Source organism: Gorilla gorilla, chromosome 8 (genome assembly GCF_029281585.2).
Source record: "Gorilla gorilla gorilla isolate KB3781 chromosome 8, NHGRI_mGorGor1-v2.1_pri, whole genome shotgun sequence".
Lineage (NCBI taxonomy): Eukaryota > Metazoa > Chordata > Mammalia > Primates > Hominidae > Gorilla > Gorilla gorilla.
Genome location: NC_073232.2, coordinates 92,444,543 through 92,471,251, shown reverse-complemented (window position 1 = coordinate 92,471,251; position 26,709 = coordinate 92,444,543). Strand labels below are relative to the sequence as shown.

The 26,709-nt window shown below is 42.5% G+C and overlaps 1 protein-coding gene across 7 annotated transcripts; it reads right to left on the bottom strand.

The window, feature by feature from the left end:
* Nucleotides 1-2,828: 2,828 nt before the first annotated feature.
* On the bottom strand, nt 2,829-24,942 carry TMEM254 (transmembrane protein 254). 7 transcript variants are annotated; one of them, XM_063710286.1, is made up of 4 exons: nt 24,235-24,433; nt 21,456-21,559; nt 21,196-21,255; nt 2,829-5,644 (listed from the first exon to the last, which is right to left on the bottom strand). In XM_063710286.1, exons 1-4 carry the CDS (start codon nt 24,391-24,393, stop codon nt 5,335-5,337), a joined length of 633 nt encoding a protein of 210 aa, XP_063566356.1. In that variant the 5' UTR covers nt 24,394-24,433; the 3' UTR covers nt 2,829-5,334. The 7 variants fall into 7 exon arrangements, with proteins under 7 accessions (XP_063566356.1, XP_055208418.1, XP_063566357.1 ...); XM_055352443.2 differs by lacking the exon at nt 24,235-24,433 and adding an exon at nt 23,717-24,091 and having other exon boundaries at nt 2,830-5,644; XM_063710287.1 differs by lacking the exon at nt 24,235-24,433 and adding an exon at nt 24,633-24,778 and having other exon boundaries at nt 2,831-5,644.
* Between the last annotated feature and the right edge of the window lie 1,767 nt (nt 24,943-26,709).

Sequence of the window (26,709 nt, the reverse complement as noted above, 5' to 3'; positions counted from 1 at the left end):
TATTTTTCTTTGATGACTCTCTCCTCTCTTCTTCCCCTTTGCCTCCTGCAGCATTACCTGGGTTTTTTTTCCTTTCATTTTTTGAGGTCTTCTTCCAAAAGTGTTTTTAATGTGGGTCTGTGTGTGGCAAGTGCTCTGAGCCCTTGAATGCAGGTGATTCTTCCCATCACTCTCTCCCATTTGTATGATAATTTGGCTGAATATAAAATTCTACCTTCAAGACCAGGCGCGGTGACTCACACCTGTAATCCCAGCACTTTCGGAGGCCAAGGCAGGTGGATCACCTGAGGTTGGGAGTTCCAGACCAGCCTGGCCAATATGGTAAAACCCCATCTCTACTAAAAATACAAAAATTAGCTGGGAATGGTGGCAGGCGCCTATATAATCCCACCTATTCAGGAGGCTGAGGAAGGAGAATCACTTGAACCCGGGAGGTGGAGGTTGCAGTAAGCCAGGATTTCGCCACCGCACTCCAGCCTGGGTGACAGAGTGTGACTCTGTCTCAAAAAAGTAAAAAATAAAATAAAATTCTACCCTCAAAATTACTGTCTCCTAATACTTTATAACTACTATGTAGTTACAGTTAACCATTATACTACACTGTCTCCCAGGATCTCATGTAGCTATTTGATGTCTATCTCATTGTCATTCCTTTGGAGGTGATCTGCTCTCTCTTTGGAAGCTTTTAGAACTTTCTCCTTGTCTTTATTACTATTATTATTATTTTGAGAGAGGGTCTCACTCTGTGGCCCAGGCTGGAGTGCAGTGGTGTGTGATCACAGCTCACTGCAGCCTTGACCTCCTGGGCTAAAGTGATCCTCTTGCCTCAGCCTCCCAAGTAGGTAGGACTACAGGCAAGTGCCACCATGACTAGCTAATTTTTTTTTTTTTTAGATGGAGTCTCACTCTGTCGCCCGGGCTGGAGTGCAGTGGTGCGATCTTGGCTTACTGCAACCTCCCCCTCCCAGGATCAAGTGATTCTCCTGCCTCAGCCTCCCGAGTAGCTGGGACCACTGGCGTGTGCCACCATGCCTGGCTAATTTTTTGTATTTTTAGTAGAGATGAAGTTTCACCATTTGGCCAGGATGGTCTCGATCTCCTGACCTCATGATCCATCTGCCTCGGCCTCCCAAAGTGCTGGGATTACAGGCATGAGCCACCGCTCCCAGCCTTATTTTTTTTTGTAGAGATAGATAGTGTCTCAAAATGTTGTTCAGGCTTGTCTTGAATTCCTGGCCTCAAGTGATGCTCCTACCTTGGCCTCCCAGAGTGTTGGTATTAGAGGCATAAACCACTGTGCCCAGTCTCCTCATTATTTTTACTTATTATTTTTTTTTACTTATTATTTTTAAATTTTATAGTTGTACCTAGGAATTGATTTTTCCTGATCTCTTATTGTCTCTTTATAAGTCCTTTCAAATAAGGTCATTTTTTGGAAATGTATCTCCATTATTTGTTCAAGTAGTTCCTCCACTTTATTTTTATTTCTTACTCCAGCTGGAACTATTGCTCAGGTGTTTGCACTTTAATGTTTATCATCCACATTTCCAAGCTTTTCTTTTCTATTTCATGTTTTAGTCTTATTGTGAGACTGCCACAATCGTGTGTTCACATATTATTTCTTCAGCTATATCCATTCTATTTCATTTGTGCTATTTCCATTTATCGAATTCTTCATTTTAACTATTTTATTTTTCCTACCTAACATTTTCACTTAGTTTTTTTTTTTTTTTTAGGATGTCTTGTTTTTGCTGCATATTACTAACATTTTCTCTTACCTCGTATTTAAGGAGCATTTTTAGATTTTGGGTCCTTCTGCTTCAACATGTGTGATCAGATGATACGTGTTGCTTGTGGAGACTTGTCCTCCCCAGCTGTGCAGTTATTTGGCTGTGGGCTCGTTTTCCCTTGCGAAAAAGTCTGATCATACGTACTGGGAGGGGCCAAGGACAGCTTCACCTATGTTGGTCCCAGCGATGTAAGGATTGAGAATCCAGGGACCACCAATCCACTAGTCGCTCCTTTGGCTGGAATTTTCACTTTTAAACCCTTAGGAGAAAGTAAGATAATCCACAATCCTGGCGATTTGGTTGGAAGCACCGGTGGAGGAACTACCTGAGGGCTGTGTGCGTCTATTTTTGTGAACTCTCTCCCATGCCCCTGCGGAGTTTGTATTGCTGATATGGGTGGACACTGCTCCGGGCACTATGTTAACTGTCATGCTGAAGGAGTCAGGCTGATGACTGTCTCTCTCAAGGCAGCTTGAGGGAACAAGAGCAGAATGTAAAGGCTGCCCAACTAGTTCTTCATGATACCCAGGCTACAGCCATTAGCCCTCCCCACCCCCACACCAATGTCAGTAGTCTTCAGTCCCGGAGGCGGGTAGTGAGGTATTCCCTAATTTCCCCACTTAGTGTTAGGAATTCATGTGTCTCTCTCTTGTCCTTCCACTATTTCTTTAGGGTTGATTTTGAGGATCTTGGCAGGGATTCTCTGCCGTATAGTATCTTTTTTTTGAGACCGAGTCTTACTCTGTCACCCAGGCTGGGGTGCAATGGCGCGATCTCCACTCACTGCAAGCTCCGCCTCCCGGGTTCAAGCCATTCTCCTGCCTCAGCCTCCCGAGTAGCTGGGACTATAGGCGCCCGCCACCTTGCCCGGCTAATTATTTTTGTATTTTTAGTAGAGACAGGGTTTCACCGTGTTAGCCAGGATGGTCTCAATCTCCTGACCTTGTGATCCACCTGCCTCGGCCTCCCAAAGTGCTGGGATTACAGGCGTGAGCCACCGCGCCCTGCCGCCATATAGTATCTTATTTATGTATTTATTTAGAATGAATGAATGAGGTGGGGTGTTACTGTCTTTTTCTTTTCCTCTTTTTTGAGACAGGATCTCACTCTGTGGCCCAGGCTGGAGAGCAGTGGCATGATCACGGCTCACTTAAGCCTCGACCTCCCTGGGCTTAGGTGATCCCCCCACTGCAGCCTCCCAAGCAGCGGGCACCACAGGCATGCGCCGCCACGTCTGGCTAATTTTTTGTGGAGACTGGGTCTGGCCATGTTGCCTCAGGCTTTTCTTGAACTCCTGGGCTCAAGCGATCCTCCTGCCTCACCTTCCTGAAGCGCTGAGATTATAGGTGTGAGTCACGGCGCCCGGCCAGTATCTTCATCTATAGTATTTTGTAGTATCTTCAGCTATGAAGTGGGGATAATGGTTACCTCAAAGCAGTTGTGGATTTTGGATATTTTATATCCGTGTCTAGAACAAAATAAATATTTGAAACGTATTAAGTTCTTTTTACTTTCAAAAGACCCAATCCCTAATTTTTCTTCTCCAGGAGGGAGGAATATGCAGATAGGTGAGTCGGCTAATTCCATCAGCATTTTCAGCCCTGGAACAACGCTCTTTGCCAGATTGTGTTATGACTCCAAATACTGTTTGCATTAACTACTAACCTCCCAGGAACAGTGCATAGCAGTTTTTCTTATTGACAGTGTTGGTACATACAGAAATCAACCCTAAGACTCAGAAATCAAGGCTGAACCATGTGATTTGTAGTTTTAAATTTTCTCTATTTTGCTACTCAAAGTGGTCTACAGGTCAGCAGCATTAACATCACCAGGGATCCTGCTATCATGCAGAATCTCCTACTGGCTCCACACTTAATCAGAACTCCCCTTTTCACAAGATCCCGTGTGATCCACCCGTGTGGTCAAGTTTGAGGAGCACAGGCTGCATCGTGGGCAATCCCACACTTTCCAGGAAAACTACTCGTGCTTTACATGTTACAGTTTACAAAGTTTCCCTTCCTCCCTCCCTCCTTTCTTTTCTTCTCTTCCTTCCTTCCTTCCTTCCTTCCTTCCTTCCTTCCTTCCATCCTTTCTTTCTTTTCTTTCTTTCTTTCTTTCTTTCTTTCTTTCTTTCTTTCTTTCTTTCTTTCTCTCTTTTTCTTTCTTCTATCTTTCCTTTCTTCTCTCTTTTTCTTTCTTTCTCTTCCTCCACCTCTTGGGTTCAAGCGATTCTCCTGCCTTAGCCTCCCGAGTAGCTAGGATTACAAGCGGGGGCTAGCATACCTGGCTAATTTTTGTATTTTTAGTAGAGATGGGGTTTCACCATATTGGTCAGGTTGGTTTCGAACTCCTGACCTCAAGTGATCCACCTGCCTCAGCCTCCCAAAGTGCCATACAAATTTTAGGACTTTTTAAAAAAATTTCTGAGAAAAAGTATTGTTCGAATTATGATGGGGATGGCATTGAATCTGTAGATTGCTTTGGGTGGTATGGATATTTAAACAATACTAAATCTTTCAATACATGAACATGGCATGTCTTTCCATTTATTTGCGTCTTCAGTTCCTTTCGCCAATGTTTTGTAGTTTTCAGTGTAGAGAACTTTCACTTCCTTGGTTGCATGTACTCCTAGGTATTTAACTTCTTTTTAACCACTGTAAATGGGATTGCTTTCTTTCCTTCTGTTTGTGGATAACTTGTTGTTGGTGTATGAAAATGCTACTGATTTTTGTATTTTGACTTTGTATCTTGCAACTTTATTGAATTTGTCTATAAGTTCTCACAGGTTTTGAGTGGCATTTCAATTCTTTTATTATTATTATACTCTAAGTTCTGGGATACATGTGCAGAATGTGCAGTTTTGTTACATAGGTATACGTGTGCCATGGTGGTTTGCTGCACCCATCAACCCGTCACCTACATTAGGTATTTCTCCTAATGTTATCCCTCCCTTAGCCCCCCACCCCCCGACAGGCCCTGGTGTGTGATGTTCCCCTCCCTATGTCCATGTGTTCTCATTGTTCAGCTCCCACTTATAAGTAAGAACACGTGGTGTTTGGTTTTCTGTTCTTGTGATAGTTTGCTGAGAATGATGGTTTCCAGCTTCATCCATGTCCTTGCAAAGGATATGAACTCGTCCTTCTTTATGGCTGCATAGTATTCCATGGTGCATATGTGCCATATTTTCTTTATCCAGTCTATTATTGATGGACATTTGGTTTGGTTCCAAGTCTTTGCTATTGTGAATAGTGCTGCAGTAAACATACATGTGTATGTGTCTTTATAGTAGAATGATTTCTAATCCTTTGAGTATATGCCCAGTAATGGGATTGCTGGGTCAAATGGTACTTCTAGTTCTAGATCCTTCAGGAATCGCCACACTGTCTTCCACAATGGTTGAACTAGTTTACACTCCCACCAACAGTGTAAAAGTGTTCCTATTTCTCCACATCCTCTCCAGCATCTGTTGTTTCCTCACTTTTTAATGATCGCCATTCTAACCGGCGTGAGATGGTATCTCCTTGTGGTTTTGATTTGCATTTCTCTAATGACCAGTGATGATGAGCATTTTTTCATATGTCTGTTGGCTGCATAAATGTCTTCTTTTGAGATGTGTCTGTTCATATCCTTCGCCCACTTTTTGATGGAGTTTTTTTTTCTTGCAAATTTGTTTAATTTCTTTGTAGATTCTGGATATTAGCCCTTTGTCCAATGGATAGATTGCAAAAATTTTCTCCCATTCTGTAGGTTGCCTGTTCACTCTGATGATAGTTTCTTTTGCTGCGCAGAAGCTCTTTAGTTTAATTAGATCCCATTTGTCAATTTTGGCTTTTGTTGACAGACCGCTAGCCAGGCTAATAAAGAAGAAAACAGAGAAAAATAAAAAAGATGCAATAAAAAATGATATAGGGGATATCACCTCTGATCCCACAGAAATACAAACTACCATCAGAGAGTACTATAAACACCTCTACACAAATAAACTAGAAAATCTAGAAGAAATTGATAAATTCCAGGACACACACACCCTTCCAAGTCTAAACCAGGAAGTCAAATCCCTGAATAAACCAATAGCAAGTTCTGAAATTGAGGCAGTAATTATTAGCCTACCAACCAAAAAAAGTCCAGGACCAGATGGATTTACAGCTGAATTCTACCAGAGGTACAAAGAGGAGCTGGTACCATTCCTTCTGAAACTATTCCAAACAATAGAAAAAGAGGGAATCCTCCCTAACTCATTTTATGAGGACAGCATCATCCTGATACCAAAACCTGGCAGAGACACAACAAAAAAAGAAAATTTCAAGCCAATTTCCTGGTGAACATCAATGTGAAAATCCTCAGTAAAATACTGGCAAACCGAATCCAGCAGCACATCAAAAAGCTTATCCACTATGATCAAGTAGGCTTCATACCTGGGATGCAAGGCTGGTTCAACATACACAATCAATAAACGTAATCCATCACATAAACAGAAGCAATGACAAAAACCACGATTATCTCAATAGATGCAGAAAAGGCCTTTGACAAAATTCAACACCGCTTCATGCTAAAAACTCTCAATAAACTAGGTGTCAATGGAACATATCTCAAAATAATAAGAGTTATTTATGACAAACCCACAGCCAATATCATACTGAATGGGAAAAAACTGGAAGCATTCCCTTTGAAAACCAGCACAAGACAAGGATGCCCTCTCTCACCACTCCTATTCAACACAATATTGGAAGTTCTGGCCAGGGCAATCAGGCAAGAGAAAGAAATAAAGGGTATTCAAATAGGAAGAGAGGAAGTCAAATTGTCTGTTTGCAGATGACATGATTGTATAATTTAGAAAAATCCGTCGTTTCAGCCCAAAATCTCCTCAAGCTGATAAGCAACTTCAACAAAGTCTCAGGATACAAAATCAATGTGCAAAAATCACAAGCATTCCTATACACCAATAACAGACAGAGAGCCAAATCATGAGTGAACTCCCATTCACGATTGCTACAAAGAGAATAAAATACCTAGGAATACACCTTACAAGGGATGTGAAGGACTTCTTCACAGAGAATTACAAACCACTGCTCAAGGAAATAAGAGAGGACACAAACAAATGGAAAAAAAATTCCATGCTCATGGATAGGAAGAATCAATATCACGAAAATGGCCATATTGCCCAAAGTAATTTATACATTCAATGCTGTCCCCATCAAGCTACCACTGACTTTCTTCACAGAATTGGAAAAAACTACTTTAAACTTCATATGGAACCAAAAAAGACCCGCATAGCCAAGTGAATCCTGGGCAAGAATAACAAAGCTGGAGGCATCATGCTACCTGACTTCAAACTCTACTACAAGGCTACAGTAACCAAAACAGCATGGTACTGGTACCAAAACAGACATATAGACCAATGGAACAGAACAGAGGCCCAAGAAATAACACCACACATCTACAACCATCTGATCTTTGACAAACCTGACACAAACAAGCAATGGGGAAAAGAGTCCCTATTTAATAAATGTTGTTGGGAAAACTGGCTAGCCATATGCAGAAAACTGAAACTGGACCCCTTCCTCACACCTTATACAAAAATCAACTCAAGATGGATCAAAGACTTAAACGTAAGACCTAGGACCATAAAAATCCTAGAAGAAAACCTGGGCAATACCGTTCAGGACATAGGCATGGGCAAAGGCTTCAAGTCTAAAACATCAATTCTTTTAATGATGAAACTGAGGTCCAGAAACAAACTTGTCTAAAATCCTGTGGCTAGAGCCAGGTTAAATCCCATGCTTCAGCCTCAACTAGTAGGGTAATACTTTCTGATTTTTAAGTGTGTCAAATGTATCACTAGTAGGCATGGTATTTTAGGTAATAATTATCCTTTCTTCTCGTACGTATTAGAAAAAATATAATGAACAAACCAAGCCTGGGACTTCATAGTTATTCTTGTTTAGGAATTTTTTTTTTAAGTGAATTTCTGGCCAGGTGCAGTGGCTCATGCCTGTAACCCCAACACTTTGGGAGGCTGAGGCCGGCAGATCATTTGAGGTCAGGAGTTTGAGACCAGCCTGGCCAACATGGTGAAAACCCATCTCTACTAAAAATACAAAAATTAGCCGAGCGTGGTGATGGGCACCTGTAATCCCAGTTACTTGGGAGGCTGAGGCAGGAGAATCGCTTGAACCTGGGAGGTGGAGATTGCAGTGAGCCGAGATTACGCCACTCAACTCCAGCCTGGACAATACAGCAAGACTCAGTCTAAAGAAAAAAAAAGTGAATTGCTTTAAATAATAAATAATAAATTCAGATGGAGTGTAGACGTGATTAAAGTTGTGGAGGTGGCCTCTATGTGCTTGAGGTTTAGGGAACTGTTCCCTACCTTATATTATAGATGCTATTCCTCTTATTTATAACAATGTTAAGATTTCATCAATTTTAGTAGCGATTCATCCTGTGCAATGTATTAATACAAGGAAAAGGTAAGTAAAAGTTATTTCATGAATATTTTCCTCAACAGCATTTGTCTTTCTTACTTTTAAAAATTACTTTTCCATTTCCCACACCAATGTAACTGAACAGTATTCATTGTATACCAAAAGTATTTCCCTTAATCCAACATTATGACTTACTACAAATAGAAATGAGGCAATTTTATAATCCTTTATAAAAGCTTGGAAGCCATCTTAAAATGTTTCACAGAAATTGCAAATACAGTATTTTGAATAGGGTTTTCAAATGTTTACTGGGGATTCGGAGCACAAATGTCCTTTTGAAGAAGAGAAATGTGAACATTAAAGACTCTTATTGTCCAGTGTGGATGAAAACAGAAACATAATTCACAATTTGTTGTGGACAAGGAGCCTGGCAGAGAGAACATTTCCATGGTCTTACAAGTGTATTACCCAGCTACCCTACTAGCATTTTTTTTCACTGTGCTGACAAAAAAGGAAAAATACTCACAACCAGGTTGCTAAACTAAGAGCTTTAATTAATGAGACTCCAGAAAGGGCCCTAGCAAGATAAAAATTTGATTGCACTGTGTTCTCTGACCTCAGTTGCAGGTTCTCTGACTTCTCTTTTGTGTTCGTTTGTAGACCTTCAGTGTAAAGATATAAGGGCTCTCTGAGATGGCAAGTTGTTTTGCTAAGAAGCCTCTTCACACATCTGGAATATAACCTCTTAAACCTAACCCAGGTTTATGTTAACACCATGGCTCATAAACCATGCTTAGACTGCGTGGAACCATAAACATGTTGAATGTAGGAAACACGGTTAGTTTATAAATTGGGCCTGCTATTAAGTTCTGAGGTCATTAGTTTTTTTTGTTTGTTTGTTTTTTTTTGTCCTTTCTTTTTTATTTTTCCAAACTATACGTAGTTTGGAAATCTAAGGGGTGGGTAAGAAAACAGTTTAGTCTGTTTTTTTTCCATGGTTGCTTCCACCAAGATGCCTCTGGCCTTTGCTCATCCAAATGCAACATAAAGCTCTTTCTCCCAGATCACCACCATGACTACCACACAAAGCCAAGATGTCTCCATTTTTAAATTTTTTGCTTCACAGACTTACTACTAAACTCAGGGGTGATGGGGGAAGTGGCAACATGAGGCCCAGAATCATGCGTCTCTGTGTGGTGTTGGGTAAGTTACTTCACCTCGCTGAGATGTTTATGGGTCTATGAAAGGAATGATCTGCATCATTTGCTCACTAGATCCCCCTTCACATCTAAGCCATGATAATACTCCAAATAAGATGATAGGATTTTATACAGGCGTGCCTGTGTATTGACCTTTTTTTTTTTTGAGTTGGAGTCTTGCACTGTTGCCCAGGCTGGAGTGCAGTGGCACAATCTTGGCTCACTGCAAGCTCCGCCTCCCGGGTTCATGCCATTCTCCTGCCTCAGCCTTCCGAGTAGCTGGGACTACAGGCGCCTGCCACCATGCCCGGCTAATTTTTTGTATTTTTAGTAGAGACGGGGTTTCACCATGTTAGCCAGGATGGTCTCGATCTCCTGACCTCCTGATCCGCCCGCCTTGGCCTCCCAAAGTGCTGGGATTACAGGTGTGAGCCACCACACCCGGCCGCGTATTGACATTTTGATCAATCACAGACAGCACATATGACACTGGTTCCATAGGATTGGAACACATTTTTACAGTATCTTTTCTATGTTTAGCTATTTTTTTTGTTTTGCTTGAGATGGAGTCTCACTCTGTTGCCCAGGCTGGAGTGAAATGTTGCAATCGCAGCTCACTACAACCTCTGCCTCCTGGGTTCAAGCAATTCTCCTGCCTCCTACCTCAGCCTCCTGAGTGGCTAGGATTACAGACACCTGCCACCATGCCTGGCTAATTTTCGTATTTTTAGTAGAGACGGGGTTTCACCATGTTGGCCAGGCTGGTCTTGAACTCCTTACCTCAGGTGATCTGCCTGCCTCAGCCTCCCAAAATATATATATATATTATTTTTAATCCCATCCTAAAGAAAAGCTAGTACGCAACTGCTTACCACTGTGTTACAGTTACCTTCAGTATTCAGTACTACTCTACATGCTGTACAGGTTTGTAGCCTAGGGGCAACAGACTGTATCATATAAACTAGGTGTGTAGTCGGCTCTACCATTTGGTTTGTGAGTACACCCTATGATATCTGCACAACAATGCACTCACCTAATAGTGCATTTCTCAGAAGGCATCCCCATTGTTAAGTGATGCATACCGGACTTCATGCATTTAAAAAAATGCCAGAACACTCCTTACTTAGTGCATAGACTTTATCAAATGTTGAATAAAAACAGAAACAAAAAGGAGACAATCCTACAATGAAAAGGAGACACTCATGTCCACCCTAGTGATTCCTTGTATGTGGAGGAGGTAAGTGGGACATGGACAGTTCTAAAATATAATACGTATATACCCGACAACCACAGTGTTTTGCATTTCTTTATCAGTGAAAAACAAACTGATATCTGAAGTGTATAAACTGTTCCCTAGTAGAGTCTATTTGAGAAAAAGTATCAAATGTGCATCAATGTTAAAACTGACAAATACAAGAAAAGCATTCAGCTAGACATAATTCACAGCATTTTATTCAAGTTAATCAGTTTCATTCAATAATCTGCCATATTGTTCCCAGCACCACTATTACTGTTATTCTTTCTCTTTGAGGAAGACCAGGTATTAAGAAATCTGGTTTGAATTTCCATGATGCCTAACTCTATGGTTAAAAATCCTTTTCCTTACCAAAAAGGAACTTCTTAATCACCAGAGAAACAGAGGGAAGACTGAGATACATTTGCAGAAATTTATCTCTACTAGAGACAATTCATAGTTCATAATCTTTCAGGGTTGTGCTTTACTTGGGGGCTCCGTTTTGGGGAGGGGGTTGTTTCCCATAAATGTTTGCTTAATACAAATAACTTGCCCCACTGTACCACAGAAGGGAAATGAGGGCTAGTGTCCCCAGAAAGCAAGCAGGCAGTCCTCCAGGGAAGAAGCCCTAATGGCTCCTAGTGGTGACAGAGTCATTCTGCCTCCCCAACCTGTGAGCAATAATAAAGTATAACTAAGTGAACAGGAGAGGTAATAACTAGCCAGATAACCCATGGGCTAGAATCTCTAAACAGAAATGCTTGTGTTTTGAATAAATCAGAGCTGGAAAGAGACACTTTTGGAGAAGTGATTGAGAATAGAAAGGTATGAAAAAGATAAAGGTTTCTCACCAAGGAAACCACAAAAAAGGTGGTACCAGTCAAAGGTAGACTTGGGCTTTTCTTTTGGGATGAGGGTACCCCAAATGGGTTGTGCCATTTTCACATAAAAATTGGAATGATAATGAACAAGTGAAAGTGAAATCAGTTTCCCTCCTTTGTTCAATAAACATGGTTAGAGCACCTGTGTGCAAGATAGTGGGACAGGTGCTGAGGGGAAAGGTAAAGCTGTTTAAGCTGTGGCCCTGAGCTGAAGGAGCAATCTAGCAGTGCCATCAGGCCCTGCACACTGCAGAGCACAGTGTCCCAGGGGCCAGGTGGAGGGAAGGATCACTTCCGGCTGCAGCATCAGGGAAGGCACTCTGCAGTCTCCCCTCCGGGTTCTCAGCGTGCCTCTATGCCTGTGTGACTGCTCAGCCTGCCCCATTCCAGGCACTTGCTCATCTTCCTTATCTTTCTCTGTAGCATGAGAAATGGAAGTTTGAGAGGATAGGATCCTACCTCACAGTTACCTAATAAATGTGTGTGGAATTGACATATAGTGGAAGTGTCACTTTATCTTAGTGCAGCAAGGTGGAAAGAGCTTTAGAAAGGAGAGGAAAGATGGTGGTTGTGAGGGTAAGGTGTTTTCATCGAAGGCGGGAGCAAGGGTATACAAACCAAAAAGTCAATTTAGTATGTGGCTTAGCTCAGAGAACACGAGGGCACCAACACAGCCAAAGACTGTAAGAAGGTAGCTGAAGTCCTCTGCCAAATAGGACTGAAAAGCTAAAATCTTTCTCTGTTTCTTTCTTAAGTAACAACTGGTCTATTCAAGCTCAACCAGAGCATATAAGAGAAAAAACTGACTAACGAGGGGGTCTTAAAGAGCTTTGAAGGACAGTTTCTAGAAAGTAGAAAGATCACTGAGTAAATTACTGCACCTCCTCTACCCCACACAAAAAAAGATGAGGATGAATGTAAAAGTGTAGAGCAAGCTTTCAGACAACTTCAAGTTTGTTTTTGGCGCTTCCGTTTGTAAGCAATCAAGATGGTGAGAGACGCTATCCCAAAGAAGAAAGTCTGTAGGAACCAGAGTAGCTGAGCCCGACCACTTGTGATGCCTTTATGTCTAAAACAGAAAAAACAAAATTTAAACACGAGATGTTAATCTTACAGTTTCATGGGAGTTATTGTCTTCTATATATATATTTTTTAAATTATACCTTCCACTACTTTCATTGGGTTTATTTTGCTGCTTTTCTATGGCTTCTTATCTTGGATGGTTCGTTTATTTTTCATCTTTCTTGTTTTCTAACAAATGTATTTTGGATGGTAAACTATTCCCTGAGAACTAGTCTGGCTACTGTCTAGGGCACAGTATTATAAGACTGTTTCTCATGTGATTCTGATGAGCGGATGGAGTAAAAAGCACTGGTATGGTTTCAGAGCAAATGTTTTGCAAATAGACCAGATATAAATCCTAGCGTGGCTACCTACCAGCTGTGACCTGGGCAAATCACTCAGTATCTCTCAGAATCAGTTTTCTCATCTGAAAAACAGGAACAGCAGTAGCTATCTCACTGAGTCAGCTGAGATGATTTATGGGATAATACACACAACACGCTCAGGAAGGAGCCTGGCACACAGTCATGATAAACACCTGCTTATATTGTCATTCAAATTCAACTGCCTAAAATGAAGTGCAAAAAAAAGATGAACCAATGGAAGGGAATGGCTTGCTACAGTCTTATCTGTACATAAATAAGTCTCACTTGGATGACTTTTATTTAAAACAAACTTTAAAAACAATATATGTAAAAACAATATAATTTTCTACAGTAACAGATTAAAAGAGAAAGATCATATGAATATCTTAATAAATGCAGAAGTGGCATTTGACAAATTTCTTTTTTTTTTTTTTTGAGACGGAGTCTCGCTCTGTCACCCAGGCTGGAGTGCAGTGGCGTGATCTCGGCTCACTGCAAGCTCCGCCTCCTGGGTTGATGCCATTCTCCTGCCTCAGCCTCCCGAGTAGCTGGGATTACAGGTGCCTGCCACCACGCCTGGCTAATTTTTTGTATTTTTTTAGTAGAGATGGGGTTTCACTGTGTTAGCCAGGATGGTCTCGATCTCTGGACCTCGTGATCCACCCACCTCGGCCTCCCAAAGTGCTGGTATTACAGGCGTGAGCCACCACGCCCGGCTGCATTTGACAAATTTCAACATCCATTCTTTTTCCACCCCCACCCCAGAGATGGGGTCTCACTCTGTCACCTACAGTGGAGTGTACTGGTACAATTATAGCTCACTGCAGCCTCAAACTCCTGGGCTAAAGCTATCCTCCCACCTTAGCTTCCCAAGTAGCTGGGATCATCACAGGCACGCACCACCATGCCTGGCTAGGTTTTTTGTTTGTTTTTTGTAGAGACAGTGTCTTGCTTTGTTGCCCAGGCTGGTCTTGAATTCCTGGCTTCAACTGATTCTCCCACCTCAGCCTCCCAAAGTGCTGGGATTACAGGTGTGAGCCACCTGCATCCACACCCAACATCCATTTCTAATAAAACTTCTCAGCAAAGTTAGAAATACAATGGAACTTCCTAATTTTGACACAGGAGATCTACAAAACTCTATAATAAACATGATGCAAAATGTTGAAAGTTCTCCTTTGAGGTCAAGAACAAGGCAAACTTCTGGTCAGCACTGCTGGAAGTTCTAGCTAGTAGAATAAGGGAAGAAACATAAATAAAAGGTATACAGAATTGAAAGAAAGAAATAAAACCGTATTTCTGGACAGTTTTATACCTAAAAACTGAAAATAATCTATAAACTGTTACACTTAATAAATTTATTTAGCAAGATTGCTGGGTATAAGGTCAATATAAAAAATTGACTATATTCATACAAACTACCATTAGAAAATTAGAAAATGAAACAAAGGGAGGCAAGATCATGCCACTGAACTCCAGCCTGGGCGACAGAGCTAGACTCCATCTCAAAAAACAAAAACAACAACAAAAGTTGGCCAGGTGTGGTGGCTCAGGCCTGTAATTCCAGCACTTTGGGAGACCGACGCAGGTGGATCGCTTGAGCCCAGGAGTTTGACATCAGCCTTGGCAACATAATGAGACCCTATCTTTTTTTTTTGTTTTTTTTTTTCTTGAGACGGAGTCTCGCTCTGTCGCCCAGGCTGGAGTGCAGTGGCGTGATCTCAGCTAACTGCAAGCTGCGGGGCCTCCCGGGTTCATGCCATTCTCCTGCCTCAGCCTCCTGGAGACCCCCCATCTTTTTTAAAAAAAAAGTCATTTATAATAACATCTCAAAGTAGATGTTGCTGGAAATTAATGTAACAACAATGTGTAAAACCTCTTAAAAATTACATATATATTAAAGGAGATCTAAATAAATGGAAACAGATCATTTCATCACTTAGAAGACTCAATAATAGAAATATTTGATGCTTTCCTGACCTTAAGGAAAAAAAAAAGGAAAAAAACATAATGGAAATATGCCAATATTCTCCAAATTATTTCACATGGTCAATCCAATGAAAATCTCAACATCTTTATTTTTGGTTTTTGTAGCACAAGACAATGCATAGAATATGCAAAGGTGTAGGCAAAGGCAATCCTATTGAACAAGATGAGAGGAGATGCTTTGTCAGATAACTGATTATAAAGCTGCTGCTATTAAGACAGTGTTGTGTTAGCCCAAGGATAAACAGGCCAATGGAACAGAATAGAGTGTTCAGAAATAGATCCACACATATAAGTATGTATGATATAAGATAGGGCACATCAGTGAAGACTGAATGTCTCAATAAGTAGCTCTGGGATAACGGCATCCAGATGGAAAAGGTAAAGATCTTAAAAAAAAATAAGATCTAAGTAGATTGAAAACTTAAATGTGAAAGAAAAAAATTCTAAAACTGTTAGAAGATACTGTAGAAGAATATAACTTTAATATCAATAAATTAATAAAACTGACTACATTGATAAACTTCTGTTTATCAAAAGGCCCAACAGAATAAAAAGACCGAGAGAAAGGATATTTTCAAGACACCTAAAGGACAAAGTACTCAAGATCATAAAAAACAAGGAGTGCCTATAAACAGGTAAGAATAGGACAGACAGCCCATTTGAAGAGTATTGGTGAGATTGTGGGGAAATGGGCACTATCATATACTTAAATTAGAAGCATAAATTAGTTCCATACTTTTGAAGGCAATATGGCAATACATATCATTTAATTTAAAGTATTCATTCGTTTTATTTTTAGGCAGAGTCTTGCTCTGTTGCCCAGGCTACAGTGCAGTGGTGTGATCTCAGCTCACTGCAACCTCCGCCTCCCAGATTCAAGCTATTCTCTTACCTCAGCCTCCTGAGTAGCTGGGATTACAGGTGCCCGCTACCATGCCCTGCTAATTTTTTTTTTTTTTTGTATTTTGAGTGGAGACAGGGTTTCACCATGTTGGCCAGGCTGGTATCGCACTCCTAACTTCAGGTGATCCACCAGCCTCAGCCTCTCAAAGTGCTGGAATTACAGGTGTGAGCCACCACGCCCAGCCAAAAGTATTCATTCTTTAATCTTCAAATTCCAGATCTTGGAATTTTTTTCTAAGGGAACAAATACCAAAGTGGGACAAATGCATGAAATTAATGTTCACTGCCATATTGCTTGTAATAGTAAAAAAGTAGAGACTTAAAAGTCCATCAGAAGAAAGATTTTTTAAATACATTAAGGCATATCTATGTAACAGAATGCTATGCACTGTTATTAATGGATGGGTAAGTTTATATATATAGACATAGACAAATAGGGATATGTTAGCCCAGTACAGTGGCACACCTGTAGTCCCAGTTACTTGGGAGGCTGAGGCAGGAGGATCACTTGAGCACAGGTGCTCAAGGCCAGCCTGGGCAATAGAGTGAGACCCATCTCTTAAAAATAAAATAAAATTTAAAACAGGCATATATAACAATGGAAACCAATTATGAAAGAGATTATATCTATATGTATATATATATAATTGGATTATAGGCATCAGCCACCATGCCCAGCAACTTTCAATTTTTTTTTTTTTTTTGAAATGGAGTCTTGCTGTGTTGCCCAGGCTGGAGTGTAGTCGTGTGATCTCAGCTCACTGCAACCTCCACCTCCTGGGTTCAAGTGATTCTCCTGCCTCAGCCTCCTGAGTAGCTGGGACTACAGGTGCCCGCCACCATGCCCGGCTAATTTTTTGTATTTTAGTAGAGACGGGGTTTCACCATATTGGCCAGGCTGGTCTCAAACTCCTTACCTGGTGATCCGCCCGCCTTGGCCTCCCAAAGTGCTGTGATTACAGGCGTGAGCCACCACGCCCAGCCAACTTTCAATTTTATTAGCTGAGTTTTTAGCACAACATTATTAACTTTTAAAAACAAACATGTTTGTTTTGAAATAGGCAAAACAACAAAAATATTTTGTTTTGGAAAGTAAATTCATATGATCCTGTAAATGTGTATGATATTTAGTAAAGAAAAATAAAGATGAGTTGCCATCTTGGAAGAGCAGGCTCACTGAACAGCAGTGCTTGTTTCCTCCTCCTTCAGAAGGGTCACAGTTGGTGGCTAGGTAACCCGGAGAAGGGTTTTCCTGGGGTCATCATAACTTGTTCTCATTCGCATACCTTTATCTGTATTCTTAGCTCATTTTTGCCTATTTAAAAGACAAAAGTCTTTTAAGAAAGTTTTCTTAATTTAATTCACATTTCCCTTAATGATTCCACCAAGACCCAGGCAGATGCAAAAATCTCTTTGTGAGTACACTTTTTCCTGCCTTAGGAAAAAATGTTACCTCTGATACTTGAAAAATTTCACAATTTACCTGTTTTGGTCATTCGAGGCTGCCCTGTCACAGAGTACTTCTACTTGTCAAGAACTTCTTTTCTGTTTCTACATTGTAATAAAATCTACTCTACATACAAATTTTTGCAAAACCTTAAAAACCTTTCTAAGGGCTGCAGAGCCAACTGGGGTATGCAAGCAGCAAGAATCTAATTTCTGAACTAAGAGAATAAGCCATATATTCTGAATGGAACTCCAGACTATAAAAAGGTAACAATGAACATGAATATTGGCCTCAAAGAGATACTATTTTATTTATCCCTAAGGAAAAAACATTCTATTTTTCTTGTTAAAGTATTGTTATGTAACAAGAATTACAGCACCTTTCAAAGAAGAGTTGAACCTTACTTTGTAATCAAATAAATACAGGTTAAAATGGCTAGATACCCTTTTTAATCTACCAAAATAGCAAAAGGTTTTTTGCCCCCTCACCTCACCAAAAATGGCACTTTCTTTTTCTTGTCTTTTTTTTTTTTGAGACAGAATCTCACTTTGTCGCCCAGGCTAAAGTGTAGTGGTACGATCTCAGCTCACTGCAACCTCCGCCTCCCAGGTCCAAGCGATTCTCCTGCCACAGCCTCCTGAGTAGCTGGGGTAACAGGCATGTGCCACCACACCCACCTAATTTTTTTTTTCATATTTTTAGTAGAGACAGAGTTTCAACCATGTTGGGCACGCTGGTCTCGAACTCCTGACTTCAGGTGATCCGCCTGCCTCAGCCTCCCCAAGTGCTGAGATTACAGGCATGAGCCACCGTACCCAACTCATCTCATAATTCAAAAGGAATATTTATTCTGATTTATAGTGACTAATGATACATTCTAACGTTAGACCATAAAGAAATGATTTCAAGTACATAAGAGTAACCTAACCTCTATGCCTGTTCTCCCTCTGCCCTTCAAAAAAATTGTATATTAAATTTGAGGGCTGGGTGCGGTGGCTCACGTCTGTAATCCCAGCACTTTGGGAAACCGAGGTGAGCGGATTACGAGGTCAAGAGATCAAGACCATCCTGGCCAACATGGTGAAACTCTGTCTCTACTAAAAATACAAAAAGTAGGCTTGGTGGCGGGCGCCTGTAATCTCAGCTACTTGGGAGGCTGAGGCCAGACAATCGCTTGAACCAGGGAGGCAGAGGTTGCAGTGAGCTGAGATTGCACCACTGCACTCCAGCCTGGCGACAGAGCGAAACTCCGTCTCAAAAAAGAAAAAAATAAATAAAAATAAAAATAAAAATAAAAATTTTAGTATTTTGGTTTTCATCAGATACTCCAAATGCCAACAACAAAATAGGTGTCACACACTCCTACATTCCAAGTTGAGGGGCTGGACCGGACACTTCCAATCCGAGATTCTACTGCGATGCTGCAGAGGTCATTGGAAAGAGGTCCAAGTGGGCTGTGGCATTTCCCACAAATCAAGCCCAGAGAATGGCCTCAACAGAACCATTTGTAGAGCTTGACATGAGTCTCTGGAATTTGGGGAAGGGTTTAATATCTGATTCCAAAGAGTAAACACTGTTTGGCCTGCTTGCTGGGAGAGAAGGAAGCACCGCCATACTGAGAACTGCATGCACTTGTAGATTATCCCACTGGAGGGATACGGAAGTTGTTTACTGTGAGCCATACAGATCCTGGAGAAGGCACTGGACATGAGTAGGTTTAAAAGGGACCCTGTACCACAGACCCACCTGAAGGACGGAAGTGATCTCAATAAAAGGGTAATTCTCCCTAGAACACAGACTCTGAGGGTGAAACTGCAAGTGGCATGCTGGAGGGGATGTCTGAACGAACCATCAAGGAAACTGCAGAAGGGAGATCCCTGGTGATGAGTAGTGTCTCAAAAATCTACCACATCCCCTCTAGAGAGAAAGAGCCAATACTGGATATGCAATATACACAGTACCTAGCTGCCTGATCACAAGGCAGCAGCTGTTTATTGATTTTTTTTAATTTTTATTTTTTTTGAGACAGGGTCTTGCTCTGTCACCCAGGCTACAGTGCAGTGGTGCGATCTTGGCTCACTGCAGCCTCTGCCTCCCGGATTCAAGCGATTCTTGTGCCTCAGCCTCCTAAGCAGCTGGGACTGCACGCACGCACCACCATGCCTGGCTTTTTTAGTATTTTTTGTATTTTTAGTAGAGATGGGGTTTTGTCATGTTGGCCAGGATGGTTTCAAACTCCTGGTCTCAAATGATCTGCCCGCCTTGGCCTCCTAAAGTGCTAGGATTATAGGTGTAAGCCACTGCACCCGGCCAGCAGCAGCTATTTAAGGCTGAGCCTTGTTCTCCCTAACTATTCCCACTATCCCAAGGGACCACAAGCAGCGATTATTAGTGAATAGAGGAGAAGGTGAAGTGCAAGAGAAGATATCAACTGCACCCTTCTCCCCACTGCAGGCTCCTGAGCCCCAGCTGGATGAAAACAGACATTTTGAATTAGAAGAAAGTTTATAGTTTTAACAATAGACTGGGCTAGCATAGATAATATCAGATGGTGACTGGAAATCCTACGATCTGTTTGAAATTCCATCCAGAGATACGGTGGAAGGTGGGGAACGATCTACAAAACAAATTTACTTGGAGAGGGGTGAGAAAGAAAGAATAAAGTTACTTTCTGCTCCTCTTCATAGAAAGTCTAGCTTGTGGCCAGGCACAGTGGCTCATGCCTATAATCCCAGCACTTTGGGAGGCGAAGGCAGGCGGATCACCTGAGAGGTCAGGAGTTCGGGACTGGCATGGCCAACATGGTGAAACCACGTCTCTAATAAAAATACAAAAATTAGCCGGGCATGGTGGTGGGCTTCTGTAATCCTAGCTACTGGGGAAGCTGAGGCAGAATCGTTTTAACCCAGGACGTAGAGATTGCAGGGAGCCAAGATTGCGCCACTGCACTCCAGCCTGGGTGACAAAGCAAGATTCCCTCTCAAAAAAAAAAAAAGTCTAGCTTATTTGTTTAATAAACAAGAAAACAGAGTAAGATCATTCTATTTAACATACTTAGCAGTCTCTGACATAGCAGTACCCAATCAATATTGATTATTTTTATTATTGAAACATAGTAATAGCAATAGAGTATCTTATTTTCCACTTTTAGAATAGAAAAATAATAGAGGTGATAGTATATCTTGACCAGAAATTAACTCAATTAATTATTATCTTGACCAGAAATTAATTGGAAAAAAGCAATTTGGCATTTCCATAACCATGTTTTTCATTGTACCTTACTTTCTGTATATGCTTATATAAAGTACAAATATAATTTTTTCTTGTATTCTCACACAGTATTAACCTATACTAGCATCTCCTGAGTGGGGTCTGGTTTGGGGGCTTTTAACTAGCATTGCATCCTAGAATTATCTGTGGAGCTTTTAAAAAGAGCACATTCCTATCTCTGAGGCAAGACTTACCCAATCAGAATCTCTGGGTCTGGAAACCAGACGTGTGTATTTTGAAAAAGCTCCTCAGGTGGCTCAATTGGAAAACAAGGATTGTGAGTCATCGGCCTAGGTCAGTCACTTAGCTCTTTTGTAAACTAGAAGCCAGGCTCCTATTCCTAGTCTTTTGGTCTAGTTGGGGCTACCCAGAAAATTTGTTAAAAAATAACAAAAGTCATCTGAATTAGATAACTAAGTAATTGGTTAACCAACATAAACAAAATGAATGCATTCATCAAACATTTACTGGGTACTGCCTCTGCTCCAGGCTCAGTATCAGGCATGGGGATTCCGCTCTACCCTGAGAATGTTCTCAGCCTACAAGTGTGTGAATTATTTAAATGTGGCTACTCTCAATTTATATTAGCTACTAAGAGAAAGGCAACAAGCACCTACTTCAAAGACTTACTTGCACAATACTATGGCATACAAGGACTCTCCCACATGAATCAGCCAGGCAAGCCAATACCTGAAACCAAAAAAAAGGTTAATCTTTTTTAAGGTGATAGTTAACTGCTGATGAAATCTAACACAGCAATCTCAAAAAGAAAAGTGCCTTAATGTGAACCGACACTACTCTTAGATACCAAAAGGCAGCTGCAGGCCTTCCAGGTTTCCCATGAGACCAGAGCTCCAGTGTCCACAGTCCACTTGTGCAGCTCTCCTTACCCATTGCACAGGAGGGTGTGATGGTGGTCCACCAAGTACTGAGTGAAGGGGCCCAGGGGCCCAAGGTTCTGATAAGGGATACTCCGAGGCCAGAAGACAACCCACTGAAAGAGAACCAGAGACACAGAATACCTATTAGGTCACTTAAAACCTGTTTTTTGTTTTTGTTTTTGAGAAAGGCTGTGAAACAATACAAAAATTACTACAGACTGAAGAAACTCTGAACAGTCATTTGGGTCTCCATTCTTGGCTTCTATTTTATTTCTTTCTTTTTTTTTTGACAGGGTCTCACTCCACTGCTGGGGCTGGAGTACAGTGGCATGATCATGACTCACTGCAGCCTCTACCATCTGGGCTCAATCCATCCTCCCACCTCAGCCTCCCAAGTAGATGAGACTACACGTGTGTGCCACCATGCCCAGCTACTTTTAAAAATTGTATATAGAGATGGGGTCTCACTGTGTTGCCCAGGATGGTTTCCAACTCCAGGGCTCAAGCAATTCTCCAATCTTGGCCTCCCAAAGTGCTGGGATTACAGGCATGACCTAGTGTGCCACGATGACTTCTATTTTCTAAAAGCAACTCTACTGGGAGACTTATGCTGAGGAAAGTATGTGGTTATCAGACTCAGTGCCCACAGTGGATGACTCCTAGTCTTTTTTTCTTCCTTGTCTTCTTTTGTTTTCTTTGTAGAGAAGGGATCTCGCTTTGTCACCCAGGCTTGAGTGTAGTGGCATGATCACGGCTCACTGCACCCTTGACTTCCCGGGCTCAAGCAATCCTCCCAACTCAGCTTCCCCAAGTAGCTGGGAATACAGGCATGGCTACCACGACTGACTAATTTATTTATTTATTTATTTATTTATTTATTTATTTTAGATGGAGTTTCACTCTGTCGCTTAGGCTGGAGTGCAGTGGCACGATCTCGGCTCTCTGTAACCTCCGCCTCGCGGATTCAAACGACTCTCCTGCCTCAGCCTCCAGAGTAGCTGGGACTACAGGTGCATGCCACCACGCCCAGCTAATTTTTGTATTTTTAATACAGACAGAGTTTCACCATGTTGGCCAGGCTGGTCTCCAACTCCTGACATCAGGTGATCCGCCCTTCTCGGCTTCTCAAAGTGCTGGGATTACAGGTGTGAGCCACTGCCCATGGCTAATTTTGTGTGTGTGTGTGTGTAGAGATGAGGTTTTGCCATGTTGCCCAGGATGGTCTCGAACTCCTGGGCTCAAGCGATTTGCCCGCCTCGGCCTCCCAAAGTGCTGGGATTACAGGGGTGAACCACCATGCCTGGCTGACTCCTATTAATACATTCCACCAAAACCATTATTTTATAAAAGATATTAGCAAATTTTGAGTTCATGTGCTTTGGCTAGTTTCTTTACTGCAGAAACTGGCTCCAGCCAAACCTCTGCTTAATTTAGAATTCCTTTCTCGGCTTTCCCTTTTTGTACGGCTAAAACTGAGAATGATCCACTGCATAGAGATGGAAAATAAGCGAGACAAGGTTGTGACATTTTAATAGCAACTGCTTAATCACATAAATTTTTCGTAATCTTAACTTTCAGCCTCTGTATTGTAACTTCTGTGAGCTAAGACTTTTCTGAGAATAACTCAACAGTTTCAAAATGTATTGTCCCATTCAAATCTTTGTCAAGAGCAGTACTACCTCTCTCACGATGTTGTTTCACATCTGAAAGTTAAATAATGCACAAATATCACTGCATCCTCCCAAACCAAAGGGAAAGGGGAGCATCTGCCAGCTCCACAAGATCCCAGTTTGAAGTCCCCAAAGCTTTCCTCCAACTATATTCTAACTAGTCACAGACACTAAATCGTAGAACAGAAATGCATCTTTGAAAATTTTCAGTTCAACACCTCCATTGTACATATGGGGAAATCAGGACATAGGTTGTCAGATTTGACACCAACAAACAACACTGTGGACAAGACAAATCTCCAATCTCCAGGATCTATTGGTATATCCAAATAGCTTCGCCTTCCTTCAAAATTTTACCACCTTATCACTTGACGTCAGGAGTTCGAGGCCAGCCTCACCAATACCCATGTCTACTAAAAACACAAAAAAATAGCCGGGCATAGTGTAATTCCAGCTACAGGTAAAGACATGAGAATCGCTTGAACCTGGGAAGCAGAGGTTGCAGTGAGCCGAGATCGCCCCACTGCACTCCAGCCTGGGTGACAGAGCGAGACGCCGTCTCAAAAAAACACAAAATTACCACCTTAGCCCCCAACCTACTTTTCCACGCATCTTTCTCGTTATCCTTTAAACAGATTATTTCTCAGCCAAACAAACGTCGCTCTTTTTCTAGGTACAGCTTTCTTCTTGCTTCCACACCTATGTCAGAACAGTTATAGCCTCTTTATCCTCCCTTACCACTTAAATCCTACCCATCCTTTAGATTTATCCCCGTTTTCCAAACAATTCCTATTGGCTCAAACATTCTGCTTCGGAAGCCCTATTCTGACTTGGCAGGCCTATGGCAGTCTGTTAACTTGACTTTCCGCTTCGTGAGAGGCTTAGGCTCGGATAACCCGTTAGTAACCATGCAGAGGTGAGGACCCAAAGACAGGAACACTAGAAAGCAGAAACTATCCTAAGAGCCCACCGAATTTCCGCTTACATGAGTAACCTAGACAACCGTCAGATGCGCGTGCGCACAGGCCCCGTTCCCACAGCTCCCCTCGCCCTACGAGGGCCCGGCGGGCCAAAACAGAGGCCCGCCCCGCCCCGCCCCACCCCACCCCACGCCTCACCGCGAAGTAGCCCAGCCCCAGGACTGTGACCAGAGAGGGCAAGGGTCTTGCTGGACGGAAATAGGCGGTAGCCGCATTGCTGGCCTCCGACTTCACCATCCTCTTGAAAAACCCAGACACAGAGCTGGCTGGGAGCTCCCCAGCCGTCCCCGCCCCCATATAAGAAAAGCCTGGCTAGCCGGTTTCTCAGGGCCCTAGGCGCCCGCCCAAGACCCTGGCGGACCAGTATGCTTGCTCTCATTGCGGAGTCTGGTCCCCTCCCCTCCGCTCCCAGCGCGCGGGAGTCGGGATTGTGCTTGCACGACTTCCCCCGGCCCGCGGCCTGTGGGCCCAGGTCCTGGGGTGAACCGAGCGCTCGCTCCTTCGTCAGACCGTAGCGCTCCAGCGGCTGCCCTTACTGTGTAGTAGCCAAAGCTGAGGGTGATGATTGTGAACCAGAACAGACTGCCTCGCTGAAAGTAGGCCGCGCCGGCTGCCGTCGCCATGGCTGCAACACCTCCCCGGGAGCGCGCTTCAGGACACCGTCGAGCGCGAGCGCGGAGGCAGGGCCGGGGCGGGCCCGCGCTCCCTCGCCATTCCCTCAGGGAGAAGATGGTGCTGGTTGGGAAGTCCCTGAGAGCGAGTCTCCCTGTCTGGCCCCAGTACAGGGGCCTTGGAATCACACCTGGGCTCAGGTCTGGAGGGCTGGTCATCATCTTGTAGGGGAGACACTCCTCTGTCACTTTTCTGGGTTTAAGATAGAGATGTTCGGGCTGGCGCGGTGGCGTGTCCCTGTAATCTCAGCACGTTGGGAGGCTGAGGTAGAAAGATCCCTTGAGCCCAGAAGTTTGAGACCAGCCCGGGTAACATAGCTAGACTCTGTCTCGAATGAATGAATGAATGAATGAGGTGTTGGAATAAATTCCAGCAATTTGGGAGGCCGAGTCGGGCGGATCACTTGAAGTCAGGAGTTCGAGACCAGCGTGGTCAACATGGTGAAACCCCGTCTGTACTAAAAATACAAAAAATTTGCTGGGCGCGGTGGCGCCTGCCTGTAGTCCCAGCAACTCCAGAGGCTGAGACAAGACTCTCTTGAACCTGAGAGGTGCAGGTTGCAGTGGGCCCAGATCACGCCACTGCACTCCAGCCTGGGCAACACAGCAAGACCCTGTCTCAAAAAAAAAAAAAAGATGGTGTTTTACTAAGAGTCTAATTTTTGAAGTTCTCTGTGCTGTGCACCTTGAGAAATAATGCTGTCCTCATTAGTTAAGATGTTTGGAACTATACAGCACCATGGTTATGAGCAGGGACTGTGAAACAGGCTGCCTGGATTTAAGTCCTGGCTCTGTCTCGGCTATTTGTGTAAGCTTAGATTAATTACTTAGCCCGGCTGTGTCTTAGTTTCTGTATCTGTAACATGAGGATATGCCAGTTTTGGGAACCTCAGCGTTTTTAGGGTGGGTTAAATGAGTTGATATCTTAAAGAAAGCACAGCAGTGTCTGGCCCATAGTGCTTTGTAAGTGTGGGTGATTATCAATACTGCTGAGCCTTTAGCATGTGTGCCAGGCCCTGTGCGAACTGTTGTATCATCAATGAGCTGTGGGAGGTATATGCAGCTGAAGTGTCTGATTAAATACTATTTAATCATAGAAATAGAAAATCATAGAAATAGAAAAACTATTTCACCTGGGCCTTAAAAATGGGTTACTGGCCAAGCACAGTGGCTCAAGCCTATAATCCTGGCACTTTTGGAGGCCGAGGTGGGTGGATCGCTCAGGAGTTCGAGACCACCCTGGGGAACATGGTGAAACCCTGTCTCTACTAAAATACAAAAAATTAGCTGGGGGTGGTGGCGCGTGTCTGTAGTCCCAACTACTTGGGAGGCTGAGGCACGAGAATTGCTTGAGCACCGGAGGCGGAGGTTGCAGTGAGCCGAGATCCAATCACTGCACTTCAGCTTGGGCTATAGAGTGAGACTCCGTCAAAAAAAAAAAAAAAAAAAAAGTTACTATACTGTAGCTGGTATTTATTGAACACCTACTATGTTCAAGGCATTGTTCTAAGTACTATACAATAATTAACTCATTTAATTCTTAAAACAATCCTAGGCAGTAAACTATTGTCCTTATTTCAAAGAAGAAGAAACAGCACAGGGTCCTGTCATGCCCAAGTGGGTGAGGAATACTGGAAACCAATTGGCAGCTGAGTGTTCCAGTTCCAGAGAGGGCACTCTGGAACCAACCAAGGTTCTCTTTCCTCATTTTTTACGTGAGTATCTTGGGATATAAAGTCTTAAAGAATGAATTTCAGAATATGTGAGGAAATCCATTTCCCAGGTAGACCACAGTGCTCTTGAATATCAAGATTAACAGTAACAATTGTAACAATTGGTGTTTTCTTAGTCCTTATCATCCTTGATCACACCACCCTCTTTATTCTTCTCCTCCTTCTGAATAACTCCTTGTTTTCTCAGCTTTCCTTTTATTTCTTCTCTC

Excerpts from the sequence above, each read along its gene's own strand:
- TMEM254 (XM_063710286.1), bottom strand. The coding sequence starts at position 24,393 with ATGGGGGCGGGGACGGCTGGGGAGCTCCCAGCCAGCTCTGTGTCTGGG. Across the intron at positions 21,560-24,234 it reads TGGGGCTGGGCTACTTCGCG|TGGGTTGTCTTCTGGCCTCG; the intron begins GTGAGGCGTGGG and ends GTTCTCTTTCAG. Across the intron at positions 21,256-21,455 it reads CACACCCTCCTGTGCAATGG|GTATTGGCTTGCCTGGCTGA; the intron begins GTAAGGAGAGCT and ends TTTTGGTTTCAG.